This window comes from Pan paniscus, chromosome 1 (assembly GCF_029289425.2).
Source record: "Pan paniscus chromosome 1, NHGRI_mPanPan1-v2.0_pri, whole genome shotgun sequence".
NCBI lineage: Eukaryota > Metazoa > Chordata > Mammalia > Primates > Hominidae > Pan > Pan paniscus.
Genome location: NC_073249.2, coordinates 190,039,303 through 190,055,264, shown reverse-complemented (window position 1 = coordinate 190,055,264; position 15,962 = coordinate 190,039,303). Strand labels below are relative to the sequence as shown.

Sequence of the window (15,962 nt, the reverse complement as noted above, 5' to 3'; positions counted from 1 at the left end):
CAGTGACTCGTCAGATATACCTGTTCTCTGAGAACTCCACCATCCAGCTCTCTCTGCTGAAGGAGTGGGTGGATGGTTTGGAATTGGGACATTTTCACTGACATGGGCCCTGAAACTGGGGGGACCTGAACCAAGATGGGGGTGGCCATGTCCTGCCTTGAGCAAGGAAGCAGAGGGGGGAGGAAGGGAATGAGAGATAGAAAGAGAGAGAGGGAGAAAGATAGAGGGAGAGAAACTTGACTGTCTTCCGTCAGACCCCTTATCATGAAGCCCCCTTTTTGCCCGGGTGAGTTTGAGTAGGTGTCTGTTTCTTGCCACAGCAATTCCTGACTGAGGGGCCTCCTTGAATGTCTTGCTCCAATTCCTGACTGAGGGGCCTCCTTGAATGTCTTGCTTCTGGCGACTGGTGCACTAGAACTAGGAGCCCATGTATGTCCTGGAGACGAGAGGAGCACAAGGCATTAGCCAAGGAGAGGCTGGGGCAGAAATGGCTGAGGTTATAGAAACAGGAGCCTGAGCCAGGACAGCTACATCACTACTCCTGCACCCATTGTGCAGTCAGTAATCTGAGAGGCCTGGCTGGCCCCCATCCAGAGCCGAGGATATCACAGATAGGCTTCTGAGTTAGGGTTAGTCCTGGAGGGAGGAGTCCCCCTGTCTATCCAGAGAGCACTCAGCCCATAGTAGCTCCTAATTTTTCTTCTCCCCATCTTTCTCCCTTTTCTTAATGAAAATAGCTGGCATTTATGTTGGCTTATGATGTGCCTGCCCTGTGCTAAATATGCAGTGTGCTTTTTCTCGTTTAATCCCCACAAGCACTCCATGAGGGGGCGGCTTTCACACTCATGCATTTTACAGATGAGGAAACAGGCTCAAGGATGTGAAGTTGCTTCTTCAAAGTTACACAGCTAGTAGCTGGTAGAGCTGGGACTCATACATAAAATATTTAGTTAAGTCTGTGAATGAATGAATGGATGGATGGATGAGCAGATGGATTGATGGGTGGATGGATGGATGGGTGGATCAATGGGTGGGTAGATGGATAAATGGATGAATGGGTGGATGGATGGGTGGATGGATGGATGGGTGGATGGATAGGTGGATGGATGGATGGGTGGGTGCTTGGATGGATGGGTGGGTGCATGGATGGATGGATAAGTGGGTGGATGGATGGATGGGTGGATGGTTGGGTGGATGGATGGATTGATGGATGGATGGATGGATGGATGGGTGGATGGATGGATTGGTGGATGGATGGATGGATGGATGGATGGGTGGACGGATGGATCGGTGGATGGATGAATGGGTGGATGGATGGATGGATGGGTGGATGGATGGATGGGTGGATGGATGGACGGGTGGATGGACGGATGGGTGGATGGGTGGACAGATGGATGGGTGGGTGGATGGATGGATGGGTGGATGGGTGGATGGATGGATGGATGGGTGGATGGATGGATGGGTGGATGGATGGTTGGATGGGTGGATGGATGGATGGGTGGATGGATGGACGGGTGGATGGATGGATGGGTGGATGGGTAGATGGATGGATGGGTGGGTGGATGGATGGATGGGTGGATGGGTGGATGGATGGATGGGTGGATGGGTAGATGGATGGATGGGTGGGTGGATGGGTGGATGGATGGATGGATGGATGGATGGATGGATGAATGGGTGGATGGATGGATGGATGGATGGATGGATGGGTGGATGGATGGATGGGTGGGTGGATGGATGGATGGGTTGGTGGATGGATGGATGTATGGGTGGATGTATGTATGTATGTATGTATGTATGGGTGGGTGGATGGATAGATGGATGGATGGATGGGCGGATGGATGGATGGGTGGGTGGGTGGATGGATGGGTGGATGGATGGATGGGTGGATGGATGGATGGGTGGATGGATGGATGGGTGGGTGGGTAGATGGATGGATGGGTGGATGGATGGGTGGGTGGATGGATGGATGGGTGGATGGATGAATGGGCGGATGGATGGATGGATGAATGGATGAATGGGTCCTCTACCTATTCTTTCACCCCCACTGTGGGCCTCATTTCTACCAGGTCTCTTGTCCATATCCCCCCACTCCTTGCTGGACCTGCAGCCTAACCTGACCCCCAGGGTGCTCCTCTCCAGGGATGGTCCCGACCATGCTTCTCAATGGCTGACACCTGCAACCCAGGGCCTTTCTTCACCTCCTACCTGGCTCAGACCAAAGTCTCCTCCTGGGCTGTGGCTCTAGGTTAGACCAGAGCTCCCAGACAATGTGGCCTACTGGGCCCCGACCTCCTCTCCATTCTGCAGAGATTACTGCTGGGGCCGTGGCTTGGCTTCCCTGGCACTTGTCAGCTGATGGAATGGGAGGTGCATATTTTAGGAGACCTGCCAACCCATGTTGCCTTTTTTTTTTTTGACTTCTCCAGTTTTCTCAACCCTCCTAAAGCAGGGATCCTGGGTCCCATAATTGTATTATGTGACCCCTTTCTCCCTCGGGCCACAGCTAATTGGACCACAAGCAGCCACTTGACCCAAGCTGGTGCAATCATAGCCACTTTCCTGGTAATTAGGCCTGGGACACTTAAGCCCGTGTCAAGGGTGGTGGACATTTGGACTGAAAAGTCACGCAGAGTCAGGGTCTGAGATGTGTCAGGGTTTGAGGGACATCTCTCATTCAAAATAGATCATATGTGTTAGGAGCTTAGCCTACCTCCTGCCACATGGAAAGTGCTCAATAACCATGAGCTATTTTTAAGATGATGTCATAGGAGAACATGGAGGGTTCTGGTTGGAAAGGAGTCTCTACCAATTCAATCTGTTTGAATGAGAGTTGGAGGCAGAGGTGAGGCAGAGGCCACCTTCCCACTCCCTTTTGGGCTGTTTCTGTCATGGGAACATGAGGTTTTTCAGCAGCTTCAGTCCACTACTCATCTCCAACTTCCTGGGTGCCGAGGAGCACTATGATGTGGGGTGGTGGCAGCCCCCATGTCTTGATGGAGACTTCTTGGACCCTGGATTGCAGCTCTAGGGTGTGTCTTTCCCTCCCAGCTCTGGCACAAGGCTCAGAGGTGGTCATGCACTGGTGGGTCAGTTCTGTATTATTCTGGGAGCCATTCCTGGAGGACCAAGTTGGCCAGGCTCCCTCATCTCTTCCACTGGTTTTATAAACCTCCATACTGAATCCCTTCCTGCTGGAAATGTCCCGCCCTGTACTCTGATTGTATGAGCAGTTTCCGTCTCCAGAGGGCAGTTGACATAGAGCTTTCTCATTTCCAGTTTGAAAAAGCTCAGGCGAGACTGTGGCCAAGCTGGGATAAGGTGTCTACCCGACCTCACTAGCTGTGACCAAAGGGACAGGGCCACGTGAGTAAGTATGTGGCAACTCCCAAGGGAGTGTGTGGATGGAGATGAGGGAGGGGTGTTGCCAAGGGAAGGGAAGACAGAGGTCAGACAGTCTCAAGGACAGACCCCACATCCTCAATGTCTGAACCAGGAGCCTGGCTGGAGCCACCCACCTGCTGAGCACCAGGGTCTCTTGCCTGGGACACAGTCATCCCTGGGGGAAGATGACAAAAGTTCGTTGCCCAGCACCTTCTCGTTCTAAGGAGAGAAGAGAAACAGAAAACACGCCTCAAGGGAGCCCTGTTTTCTAGAAACATTTTATTTAAAATTTAAAACCATATTACTTCATACAGCAAACTGTGCACTTTGATATATCACAGTGTCTTAAAAAGGAAAATAATCAGATTTGTTTGGAAATTTATTTACATCAGCCTAGAATGATTGGCAAGTAACACAGTTACTATGAAACCCAAATTGTTACAAAATGTTTACAAAAAACTATATTCATAGAAATTCTGCATGTCCACAAAGGGCATCCCCTGAATGGCCCAGAGACCAGTGTGTGGGAACCATGTTGAGTGGGAGTGGGGGGCGTCCAGGCACTCTGGTCTGGGTGGTGGGACAGGTCTAGGGTCTCAGAGGCCCATGGTGCTCCCTGGGGGCTCAGCCCAGAGCCTGGGAACTGAGGCCCCTACCATGGGAGGCCCAACCAGGAAGTTGGCCCAGGCAGAGGTGGGCTGGGGGCTTGACGCACAGTGGTAAGAGGACCCATGATCCCTATGGAACCAAGACAGGATGCTCCTCATGGGGCTGGAGTCAGGCGTGCTTGGTCAGGGCCCCAGAGGCAGACCCAGAGTTCAGTGCAGACCAGCCTGACGCCTGAGGCTGAAGCTGGGGCAGGCTGCTGACTGCACGGAAGCCCACCTCAGATATCTCCTCCCCTGCATGCTCCAGAGATGCTCAGACCTGCGAAAGAGGCTAAAGGAATGGAACTGCAGAGAACAGACCGATCTGGGTGAGCCAGGGACAGAGGTCCGCAGCCTCCTGGGGAGGGGGCACTCTGCCAACTGCCCTGCCAGGATGCCGCAGGGGAGAGAAAGGCAGACAGATGGAACCTGGGCTGTGCTAGGATAGGAGCTACCTTCTTGCCTCTCATCTTTCACCCCTCTGGCTCTGAGGTCGCTCCCTGACAGCTGGTCTCTGGGTCAAATGGGGCTGGGGAGGTTGTCTGAGGCAAGGCAAACCCTTGGCTGGCATTTGACTGAATCTATGGCTGCTTCTTCATGTCTGGAGGCCTCAGAGTTTCAATCCATAAAATGGAGACAATCTGGGAGGTGATGTGAGGTCCACTGTTCTAGAAGGCAGGAGGACAGGATCAGTAACAGGGGCATGGGAACACTGTATCAGCATGCTGGCCATGCCCTGGGGGCATTCTCTTTAACAAGTGCTTTCCCTAGTTGTGAGCTGTGTTGTGTGCAAGTTGTGACTGCTTCTGCATGTGGGTGAGAATCAGAGGCAGAGGCTTTTGCTACCTAGAATAGCCCCGCCTTCTAGGGTATCCTAGATGGAGCCTGAAACCTACCTGTGATTCTGCAGGCAGGTGTGAGAACAGGCCTGGGGAGTGGCCTGCTCTTTCCCAGCCCTTCTGCTCCTGATGAATTGCCCCAGAACTAGAATGTAATATTGGCACAGGGGCCGAGTACTAGCATGACATTGCTTCTCAGACACACCCAGCTGTCCTGCCTCAGACAGGCTCGGATGGAGATGAGGTCCGTTGGCCATTCCTGCCCCTCCCACAGGAGGCCCTGGCGGTGCAGGACTCACCTGGCAGCACCATGTAGCTCTGCCCTCTTCTTCAGGGTCTGGAGCTCTGATGTGTGGAGGGCCTTCCCCACCCCAAGGGGCTCTCTGAGACCTCCGTCCCAGACTTTGCTGCTGCAGCCCCCATCTCTCATCTGGTCCTCACCCGTGCTGGCTGGGTTATGTACACTCCGTGTGCAGATGTGCAGGAAAGGGTTGTATACACATGGGCTACAGGTCATATATACACTGTGCATATATATATATATATACAGTATATATATATATTTTACATTCATATATATATTGTACAGAACATTAACCTTCTACCTAAAAGTTTTGTGACTCATGTATGACCTCAGCTCTGAAATTTTTACTCCAGGGCAAATCCAGGACTGAAGGGAAGGCCTGATTTAAACTGCCATGGGGACAGAGGGCACGGCCCTTCCATGGCAGCCAGCAGCCGGGCCACTTCCAGATGTGTCCACTTGACCTGCAACTTTCAGATGTGTCTAATCCAGAGACCTGCCCACAGAGTTGGGCTCATTTCTTGTATCTGTCCATGAGGCTGGGCCCATCCCAGATGATAAGTCCATGCAGCTGTTTGTCCAAACCTCTAGCCCCTTTGCAGATGGGTATCCACACAGGACCACTCCAGATGTGAGCCAGAGAGGCCAGCCTACTTTCAGATGTTTGTGCATGTAGCTGTGAGTGGCTCAGGGAGGGACCAACTTCATGCTGAGTGATGAAGCAGGAGCTGTGACCCACCCCCCACACCCAGTACCCCTGGAAAAATAGGCAGAAAGGGAGTTTTGATCGTTCTTGGTGAGTGCACGCCTGGTGGAGGGGAGCAACTTCTAACCTGTTTGGCCCTTTACCCTGGCCTGGGCCAGGATTCCCATCTTCCAGGGCCTAGGGCATGGCAGGGGTTGGGGGTGGAGCCAGAGTGTGCTTCCAGGTTAGATAGAGTCTCGACTGTGAGGAGGGGGTGGCCCTCTTACCCCTCAGACACTCAAAGTCCAGCACACTGGCCAAGGGGGCGTCACCCCTCGCGAGAGACTCTTGCAGCATGGGGCCACTTGAACATTGACAACGCTTTCAGGATTTTCTTCTGTCCAGAGCAGAGAAACCAGCAGCAGGACAAGGGGAGAGTGATCGGGAGGGCTCACTGTCCTTAAGCCCCAGGGCCTCGGCAGGGGTGGTGGGGTTGGTGTCTTCTTACCACTGCCCCTCAACTTGGCCAGCTTGAGCAGGTGGAGAGGAAGCACTTGCATTTGGGGATGCAGTGGGGACATTCTTCTGTTCAGGGCTGGCATGTGGCACCACGCAGGGACAGTCCAGCATCTGCTCAGGCAGGTTCCTTCTTCTGCTCCATCCAAGCAAGCTTTCATGCTTCCCATCACCTCTCAGTGCCTGCGTGTGTGCACACGCACTACACGTCCATACACACACATACACACACGCATGCACCTGCCCCAGCTCAGCTCCATGCCCACTGGCAGGACAGACCTAAACTTAAAAAAACACAAGATCTGCCTCACTGAAAACACCTCCCCACTCCGTCCCACCTCACAGATGTAGCATCATTTTCAGTGCCCCGGGAGAGACAGAGCTCATGCTTGGGCAGCAGTGGTCCCCACTGCACTTTGAACACTAGGCTGGTCTCTAGGACAAATGCAGGATATTGGCCAGAAGCCAAATATCAGCCACACCGACAGCACCTGAACATCAGGACGCAAGGTTTGCCTGGGAGAGGAGATGAGGCAGCATGCCCTCCTGCTTCCACACAGGAGTCTAAAGACCAGTCGGTACATTTTGGGGGGTTTCTCGAATTGAATTCTGCCTCTATTTATCCACTATTCTTTGTTTGTTTTATAAAAATTCTCACCACTTCTTCTGTCTCCTGTCACAATCCACATATATGCATAGCCTCTGAAGAACATGCTCATGTAGCATCACACACACAATACATGTGTGAGACAAGAGCAAGAATGAGGCACGTGCTCTGAAACTATGCTGGACAAAGTAAGACGGCGGTTAATGATTGTGTTTGCTGACAGCAAATTGGCAAATACCTTCATTAGAATCCTGTTACCTGGGAATTACAAAAAAGAGTTTTCCCTTCAAACAGGACATGATGTCCACAGCAAAGGCATCAGCAGCATGAGCCCCTGAAGGGTTGTGCCCCCGTCTCCTGGCAAGTGTGCCCATGCAACCTTGGAACCTCTCTGTGACAAATGATCTCTCCCATGACAGAAGTGCAAACAGACCCTGGTGCCCGGCCTTCCTGATTGTCTGTCTCTGCTTCCACTGTGACCTGGAACATATGTGTGTGTCCCACACACTCGGAAACTTCAACTCCACGTGGCTTCTTGTCTACAGCATGCATTGACCCATGTCACACAACTCTCTGGTCCTGGCCTTCCCCCTGCTCCCCACTGTGCACACATGCCTGTAAACATGTGTTCACATGCACTCAGACATGGACCCCTTGGTGACATGGCTTCTCCTTTTACGCATATTTGGCTAGCTGCAGGTAAGATCCTGATCTCCATCCTATGCCATTCAGTGTACATGTGCACACACACACACCAGCATGCACACACCTATGCATGCATGCATGCTTACATATGCATACTCACCAGGGCCCCATTATGACATGGCTTCTCCTGTTTTTACATATATGGGGCCTTGCTGCTTCACATATTTGTCTCCCTCGTCCCCAATTCACTCAGATACACATACGCACGCATATGCACACATCAGATCCCCAAGGATTCACCTATTATTGCATGCCCTGGACTATGTTATATGTCCAGATCTGTCCTGTGCCCCAGCCCCCGAAGCTCACACATACAAACACAAAGACACAGACACACATGCACACGCCCTCTGTACCCTGAAGCTTATGACAGCATGGCTTTTCCTAACATTACATGCATGGGGCTTTGGTGTATGTCTAGCCCTCCTCTCCCTCGTCCAATGTACATAGCCAGTCAGAGCTGCTAGGATTCTGGGAACCTGCTGGTTTGGTCCTGCAGCTCACAGTCTGGAGGAGGGACAGTGTTTATCACATGAGCCCACTGTGGTCTCCTGCTTTGCTAGAGATTACCCTTCACCCAGATGAGAAAGCCCTTGAGATCCAAATGAAGCTCTTCCCTAACCGGGCTTCCCAAGCAGCATGGGACAGAAGTGGGAGGGGAGTGGCTGGTATGCCCCAGTTCTCATCCAGAATCCCCAGAACCTCCCTCCCCTGTTCAAAGCCTGCCCCTCCATCCTTGGCCACGGTAAACCTGCTGGCCCATCATGTTCTCTTTAAGGACACTTTGTTCCTAATCCTTCATGTCTCATTCTTTTCCAAGACTCTTAAAGTCACAGACCTCTAGAGCATTCATCACAGCAAGCTGGAACTCATAGGTCCATCCCCTGGCTGGTACCCAACCTGCTGCTACTTCTCTGCTGTCTTCCCCAAGCCACACAATGCCATAGCTGCTCTGGACAACAGACAAGGGGCCAGGATGGCCTCATGTCTCTGTGTGGGGTCTTTGGTTAATTCTCCAGGAGGCAGCTTCTTCCTCCCCACCCTTGGGGCCTCTGCCAGCTATGATATTATGTCCCTGGAAACTTTCTTTTCCTGGGGAGCATCTCTAGGTTTGGTAAGTCCAGGAGACCAGAAGTTCTTTTGGTCTCTTCTGGTTTCCCTCACCTAGCCCAAAGTTAGTCTGTGTAGTAGGACACTGACTCCTTTTTTGAGGAGGGACAACTTGACTTTCACTTCAACCAACTTTTCTCCTTTCAAAAAGACAGAGTGAGGCCAAGGTCAACCAGCCAGGAATGGGGAGTTGTTGATGAGAAGATGGCAAAGAGCCCAGGTTTCCAAATGTGAACAGGGTTTAGACAACAGCTTGCTAACCAGGAAAGTGAGATCCATTGGCACAAGAGCCAGTGGGACTTCCGTGGAATCTGCTTTTCCTCTGCTGGGCTTCAAATACCGGCTGCATCTTTGGGCATCCTTTGTGAGAAATTCAGGGGGTCCTCTCTCCTCTGGCTAGAAAGTGGAGAAGAATTTTCTGTGGCCACTCCCCCACTTATATTCTTAGAGACCTCCTAGAGGATTAGGAACCACTGGGTCATTGTCCATAAGAATCCAAAATGGCGGCCTCTGTTTGTGCATTCTCTTCTCTCCCATACCCCAAACTCCTCTTTTCCCCTGTGTAGCTCTGTCTTCAACTCTGCCAGAACAGGGGCTGCCAGGGGCAGCGCCAAGTTCAGAAGATTAGGACCACGTGAACAGCCCCAGAGGGATGAAGTCTTCCTTCTGCCCAGGCATATGGGATGGGTATCCCTCACCATGAGCTCCCATTGGCAGCCATGCTAGAACATCCTTAAGGCGCCGAAGGCTCGTGTCTCTGGCCTCACGGTCAAGCTGTAGGAGGCCTGGGCTCTTGCAGAAGAAATGGCAATATAAGAGCTGTCTTCCATTTTCTGTGCCCTCTGCAGGGCTGCGGCAGAAACTTCTGACTCTGGAGGAGAGTTGAGGGGCGGGTGAGTTTGGCCTGAGAGAGGCATGTGCTTCCTTTGGCCCTGGCTATCTCGGCTGGCAGCTTTAGAAACCCACAGAAGATCTGAGGAGGATGAAGCCCAAGCAGCTGGCCTGAGAGCCTGCTGGCTTCCTGGCAGGTAAGGGCAGGAGGCTCCTGGCCCAACAGGCAGGTGGCAGCTCTGGTCCCCAAGCCCAGTGTGGGGACAGGGGACGTTCCTTCCAATCTCCTTTGCTTTCCTCTGCCCAGCCCCCAGGCCTGAGGTCCCCACCCCAGCTGTGCCTAGGGGAACACAGGGGCTAAGGATGTGCTGCAGGCCATGCTGTCCTTGCCGGGAAGCCGGCGGTCATTGAATGTGTGCATGTTGATGACGGCGTCAGTCTTGACCATCATGGGAGGCTGAGGCTTGTGCTTGACTCGACGCTGGCAGGTGAGGGAGAAACGGATCTCATCGGCCACGGTGCTGCAGAAGGAACGCTGCAGGAGGGTGGAGGAGAGGGGTCGGAAAAGGGGCACAGAGTGATGCCCGGTCTTGCAACTCCAGCCAGTTCCTCCCCTTTCTCCCAGAGTCTGTGCTAAGGTTACCCGTCTTTCTCACACATTCACCCCACCCATCCCTCTGCCACCTGCAAGATGATTAGTTTGTGCAGCAGTCTACAAAACCTGACATTCTTGTTTGGAGACTAAGGTAGGTGGGGCATCATCTTAACCTCGTTTATACATGAGCAAACTGAGGTTCTGAATGGCATGCACATTAACGTCTGAGGAGCTCTGGTTTACCTGTGCCATTTTTCTTCACTAGACTCGGAGGGCAGGAACCAGCCAGTTTCATCCCCATGGGCCCAACTTTCGAGCCCTGACCAAAGCACTACCTTTGGCCCAGGGTCAGGACTGAAGAAACATTTGACGAATGTATGGATAAACTTTCTCCTGGAAGGGCTTCCAACTAAGGGGAAGAATCAGTGTCTTCCCACTCAGGGAAGTCCAGCACATGTTTCTCAAGGTGGAAAACTGGGAGGCAGGTCCCTCTAGGGCTGTTGGGTGGCAGTGACCTTCTTTTGGCCTGGGTCCCTGCACATAGCCAAGAGGAACATCAGGAGCGCAGCGTTTCCCGCAGGTATCTGATGATGGTGGCTTCCAGAGGTTGTCCTGCAGCTTGCATGGAAGGCAGTGGGGGATGCTGATATCTCAACTTACCTAGTGAGGCCAGGGCACTAGCACCAGGACCACTTGTGTGCAGGGGCTGGGGACTAGGCTTTGAATTCTTGCTCTGCCTCCTACCAGCTGTGACCCCTCCAGGCTTCCCTTTCCTCACCTACTACATGCAGAATGTCATCCCTCCTTGCCTCCTTTTCTTCATTCCACAAATACTTAATGCGACCCTACTATGTGCCAGGCACTGTTCCAGGTGTTAGGCATGCAGCAGTGAAGAAGACGGATAAGGCCACAGCCCACTCAGGGAGCTTGCGGTCTAACGATGAGATGGAATAGATAATGAACACGTGAACAAATAAATAATTTCAGACAGTGACAGCCATTAGGAAGAGAATCAAGCAGTGAAATGGGATAGAGAGGGGCTGGAAATGGGGGCAGGTGAGGAAGGCTACTTGAGGAGGTAACATTGGAACTGAAACAAGAATGACCAGAAGATGTCAAGAACACACCCTCTAGGGGAGGAGCATTTTAGAAGCAGCATGTGCAAAGGGCCTAAGGTAGAAATGTGCTTGGTGTGTTCAGGACTGAACAGGAGTGGAGCAGAGTAGGGGAGGAGAGTGAGGGAAGGAGGTGGGCAGAGAAGTGGAGTAGATAGATCCTTTAGGCTTTTTGGTGGAATGAGGAGCTCTTTTTTATTTTTATTTTTTTATTATTTATTATTATTATTTTTTGAGACGAAGTCTCTGTCTCCATGCTGGAGTGCAGTGGTGTGACCTTGGCTCACTGCAACCTCCGCCTCCTAGGTTCAAGTGATTCTCCTGCTTCAGCCTCCTGAGTAGCTGGGAATACAGGTGCAAGCCACCACGCCCAGCTAATTTTTGTATTTTTAGTAGAGACGGGGTTTTACAGTGTTGGCCAGGGTAGTCTCAATCTCTTGACTTCATGATCCACCCGACTCGGCCTCCCAAAGTGCTGTGATTACAGGCGTGAGCCACCGCACCTGGCTGGGAGCTCCTTTTAACTGTAATGGGAATTCTCAGAGAATTTGATTGTTGTTCTTTTTTGATGTATCATAATTTTGTATCAACAGAGAACCATTCTCTGTTGTTAGACATTTAGGTGTTTACCCCTCTCTCCCATCTCTTCGTGTTATAATTTACACTTCAGCAAATTTCCTTGTAAATAAAACCGTGTCTATCTTTGACCACTTACACAGTGTACATTTCTAAAAGTGGAAATTGACAGGTCAAAATGTATGGATGCTGTGGAAGACTCTGAACATACCGTGAAGTTGCTTTCCAGAAAAGTACCTGCATAGACTTCCCTCAGCAATGCTGGACAGCGTCCCTTCGGTTACACCCTTGCAAATTCCAACATCGAGTATTATCTTTCCCCCTCCTCTTTGTTGACTAAAGCTTGCTGGTTATAGAGGATTCCATTTCGTTTTTTACGGATATGTAAGTTGCTTGTTTATAATGGGCGCTTCTATATATAATTTAACTGCAATATCCTTGAACTTCTCTGTGAGTTGTGCTTCCCCAAGCCCAGCGGCCCTCATCTCGGGCACACATTTAAATCACCCTGTAGGGTTTTGTAAAAGCACAATGCTGGCTCCACCACAGACCAATTAAAACAGAGAGTCTCTGGGAGTGAGTCCAGGGCATTAGCACTTGAAAACTTTCTCCCTGTGATTCTAATTTGCTACTGGGACCCAGAACTACTGCCCAACCATGCTTGAATTAATCAGAAGGCCTGAGCCTAGTTCTACTGTCTATATGCTTGGGCCAACCCTGTTAACTTTTCCTTTTTAAACTTTTGATTATGGAAATTTCCAAATATATGCAAAGGTAGAGAGAACAGTATAATGAAACCCTATGCAACCATCACCCACCTTCAACAATTACCCTGGAGGGTTTTATGCAGGAAAATGATATGGTTTGAATTAAGTTTTAAACAAGGCACCAGTTGCTGTGTGAATTGTGGATGGTGTTGGGGAAGCATGGAGGCTGGAGGGCCAGTTTGAAGGCTGCGGCATAATCCAGGCAGGAGGTGATGGGGCTTGGCCTGGGGTGGGGCAACGGCGATGGAAAAAAGTGCTAGGTCAGGACAGAGGTAGAGCGGCAGGGCTTGCTGGCCGACTGGATGCAGGGTGAGCTGTTGTGAGGCTGAGATGAGACACCACTGTGTGCCTGGCACATACAGGAGTGAAATCAGCGCGAATCTCCATTTCCCAACCTGTGCAGGCTCCAAGCTCTAAGGCTTACCTGCTCTCTCTCTGCTGTTTTGCGGAGCTTGTACACAAACTCGCCCACGGCCACCAGCACAGAGAGGACCAGCCCGGCGGCCAGGACAATGAAGATGCCCCCAATCTTCTGGATCCCCAGGGCACTGGCCTCTTTGTTTTCCTCCTCAGGACACCCGCTGCCCCGCCACCACTTCTCCTTCATGATATGCAGCTTGTCCTCCTCCTGAAGCTGCAGGATGGCGATGGTGATCTTGTCCCGGTATGGGGAGCCTGAGCAGGGAGAAGGGACCCCTAGCCATCAGTGGCGTGTGGCCCATTCTGTGTTTGGCTCTGCCAACACCCTGGTCAGGTCACCACCACTAGCCCTCTGGATCAGCTCATGAAAGGGGGTCCCTATCCCTGTGAGTCCCCTTTAAATCGACGCATGGTATCTGGGTGAGTGGAAATGTCCTGTTTGAGCAGGGAGGTTGTGCCCATTGTGTATCAGTCCCTGTGGGCTCCCTGAAGTCCCAGTGCCCCTGAGCTGCATCAGCAGGGGCAGGGGCAGGAGAGGGAAGGCAGGAATGGCCTCTGGGAACTGTCCCCAAACCTTGCGTCTGTCCCAGCTCTCATTGCTCAGGCCAGGGCCACCCTCACAAGGCATGCAGCTCCATCCCTCTGCTTCTGGGCTGAGAAAATGTCACTTTTGTCCAGGTGCGGTGGCTCACGCCTGTAATCCCAGCACTTTGGGAGGCTGAGGTGGGGAGATCACGTGAGGTCGGGAGTTCGAGACCAGCCTGACCATCATGGAGAAACCCCGTCTCTACTAAAAATACAAAATTAGCCAGGCATGGTGGCACATGCCTGTAATCCCAGCTACTCGGGAGGCTGAGGCAGGAGAATCTCTTGAACCCGGGAGGTGGAGGTTGCGGTGAACCGAGATCATGCCACTGCACTCCAGCCTGGGCAACAAAAGCGAAACTCCGCCTCAAAAAAAAAAAAAAAAAGGAAAGAAAAGAACAGAAAAAAAAAAGAAAGCGTCACCTTTATCAGCCCCATGGAATGAGCTGTGAGACGGAGTATGAGGGGACGCGGGGGTGGAGCCCTCCCTCTGCCCACACACCCACCCCTCCCACACGCAGCCCCTCGCTCACCCATGGGCGTGCCGATGCCGTAGCCCTTGGAGTCAATGAGGCCCCCGATCTGGGTGAGGTTGCAGTTCCTCTGTGTGACGTACTCGATGGTGGTGGACTCCATGAGCAGCGCGTAGTCGGCCGTCAGGGCCCTCTGGATGCCCTCCTCGTTGTTCTTCACCAGCGCCGAGGGCTTGCTGCTCATGAAGGCCCACATCTTCTCGAAGGTGGAGATCTTGGATTTCTGGGCCGTGAGGGAAGGGGTGATGCACACACCGTTACTAGGCACACCAGGGACCAAGCACCGCACACCCTGCTCAATGGGGGTTGGGGCCTTGAACTCGGTCTACAATCTTCAGAGAAAGGGAGTGCTACACGGTGCTCAGATATAGAAATTGAGGCCCTGGAGCAAAGGTCCCCAAACACGCAGCTGGCAAATGATAAAACGGAAATGCAGACTCAGGCCTGCTTCCTGGAAACCCTGGCCATGGCACAAGTGGTCTTCAAGCTGACTTTTTAAACATGGATTTTCTTTCTCTAAAATTTATTAAAAGTTAGCACGTTCAGGCTTTGTTCTAAGTGCTCTACCTGCATTAACTCGTTGATTCTTCACAGCGCTCACAGTAGGCAGGCACCATCACGAGCCCCATTTTACAGATAAAAAGATTGAGGCACAGCTAAGTCACTTGCCTAAGTTTACCCAGGTACTAAGTAGCAAAGCCAGGCTTCAAACCCAGGCCATCTGGCTCCAGAGTCCATACCCCTAACCCCTCAGCTGCCCTGCCTCACAGAAACCACTGTGAGAGTGGAGGGGGAGAGACGGCTGCTCATCGGGGCAAAGCTGAGTGGGTCCTGGGCCTCCCCTTTCACTTCAACCAATGGAGGCCTCTTTTATGTCCTGTTTCAGGGGAAGATTTTGCCTCAGACATGTTCTACTTCATTACTGTGAGGAAGGAGCAGGGTGCGAATTGCAGAGCGGGAGAAAAGTAAGGGCAGTCAGGGGAGGTGGTCTGCAAACCCCCTTCATCTACACCAGAGCCCAGGGCTGTAGGGTCCTGGGCTGAACACTGTTGCTTGAGCAGAATCAGAATCCCTAAGACCAGGTCCAGTGGGTAGGATGCTATGCCTATGCTGGGGAGACACAGAGAGGTCACTGGGGCCAGGAGAGAGGAGCGCAAGGGCTGAGTGTCCTTTGCTGCCTGGGGAGACTGTGCAGACCAGGGTGCACGGCATTCATGAGATTTCTTGGGAACTTAGTGCTTTGCCAACTGCCTGCTCCCAGCAGGGATTAGCCCTGTCCTGGCTGATCTCAGGGGAACAGGTGGTTCTGCAGGCCCCACTGAGCCCGGCTGGTTCCAAGTCTAGCTGTGTCTGTCTGTGATGTCAACCTGTCTGACTGGCACCTGGCCCAGCTCCAGTATGCCTGATGTCATGGGTGCAATTGAACAGGCTGGCGCAGGACTGGGGCATGGGCAGGGGGATGGGGAAGAAGCCATGCCTGCTGGGAGGGAGCTAAGGAGCCTGGGAGGAAAGTGTACTTTCTATTCTCCAGAGGCTTCCTAGATCTGGCAAGGGCTGTCCCCTCCTAAACTGGCTTCTAGATACCCAAACATGTCCTGAGGAAGAGCAATGGGGACAGGAAGGGGCCCCAAAGCCACAGGCAGGACCCCTTAGAATTACATCTGAGCACCATATCTGTTGAGTGCCAGTGATGCCTTCTTTGGGCACAGGGCTGGGGGCACCTTCACAGATAAGCAGCCACTCCCC

At 52.2% G+C, this 15,962-nt stretch overlaps 1 protein-coding gene across 1 annotated transcript in view; it reads right to left on the bottom strand.

The window, feature by feature from the left end:
- Window positions 1-3,640: 3,640 nt before the first annotated feature.
- GRIK3 (glutamate ionotropic receptor kainate type subunit 3) overlaps window positions 3,641-15,962 on the bottom strand; it is a 239,098-nt gene continuing 226,776 nt past the window's right edge. The window contains exons 14-16 of the mRNA XM_008968480.4: window positions 14,217-14,439; window positions 13,103-13,353; window positions 3,641-10,160 (exon numbers count right to left, since the gene is read on the bottom strand). Of these exons, the coding sequence (XP_008966728.2) occupies window positions 9,966-10,160; window positions 13,103-13,353; window positions 14,217-14,439 (669 nt within the window). The 3' untranslated portion in view covers window positions 3,641-9,965. The remainder of the gene's footprint in view (window positions 10,161-13,102; window positions 13,354-14,216; window positions 14,440-15,962) is intronic.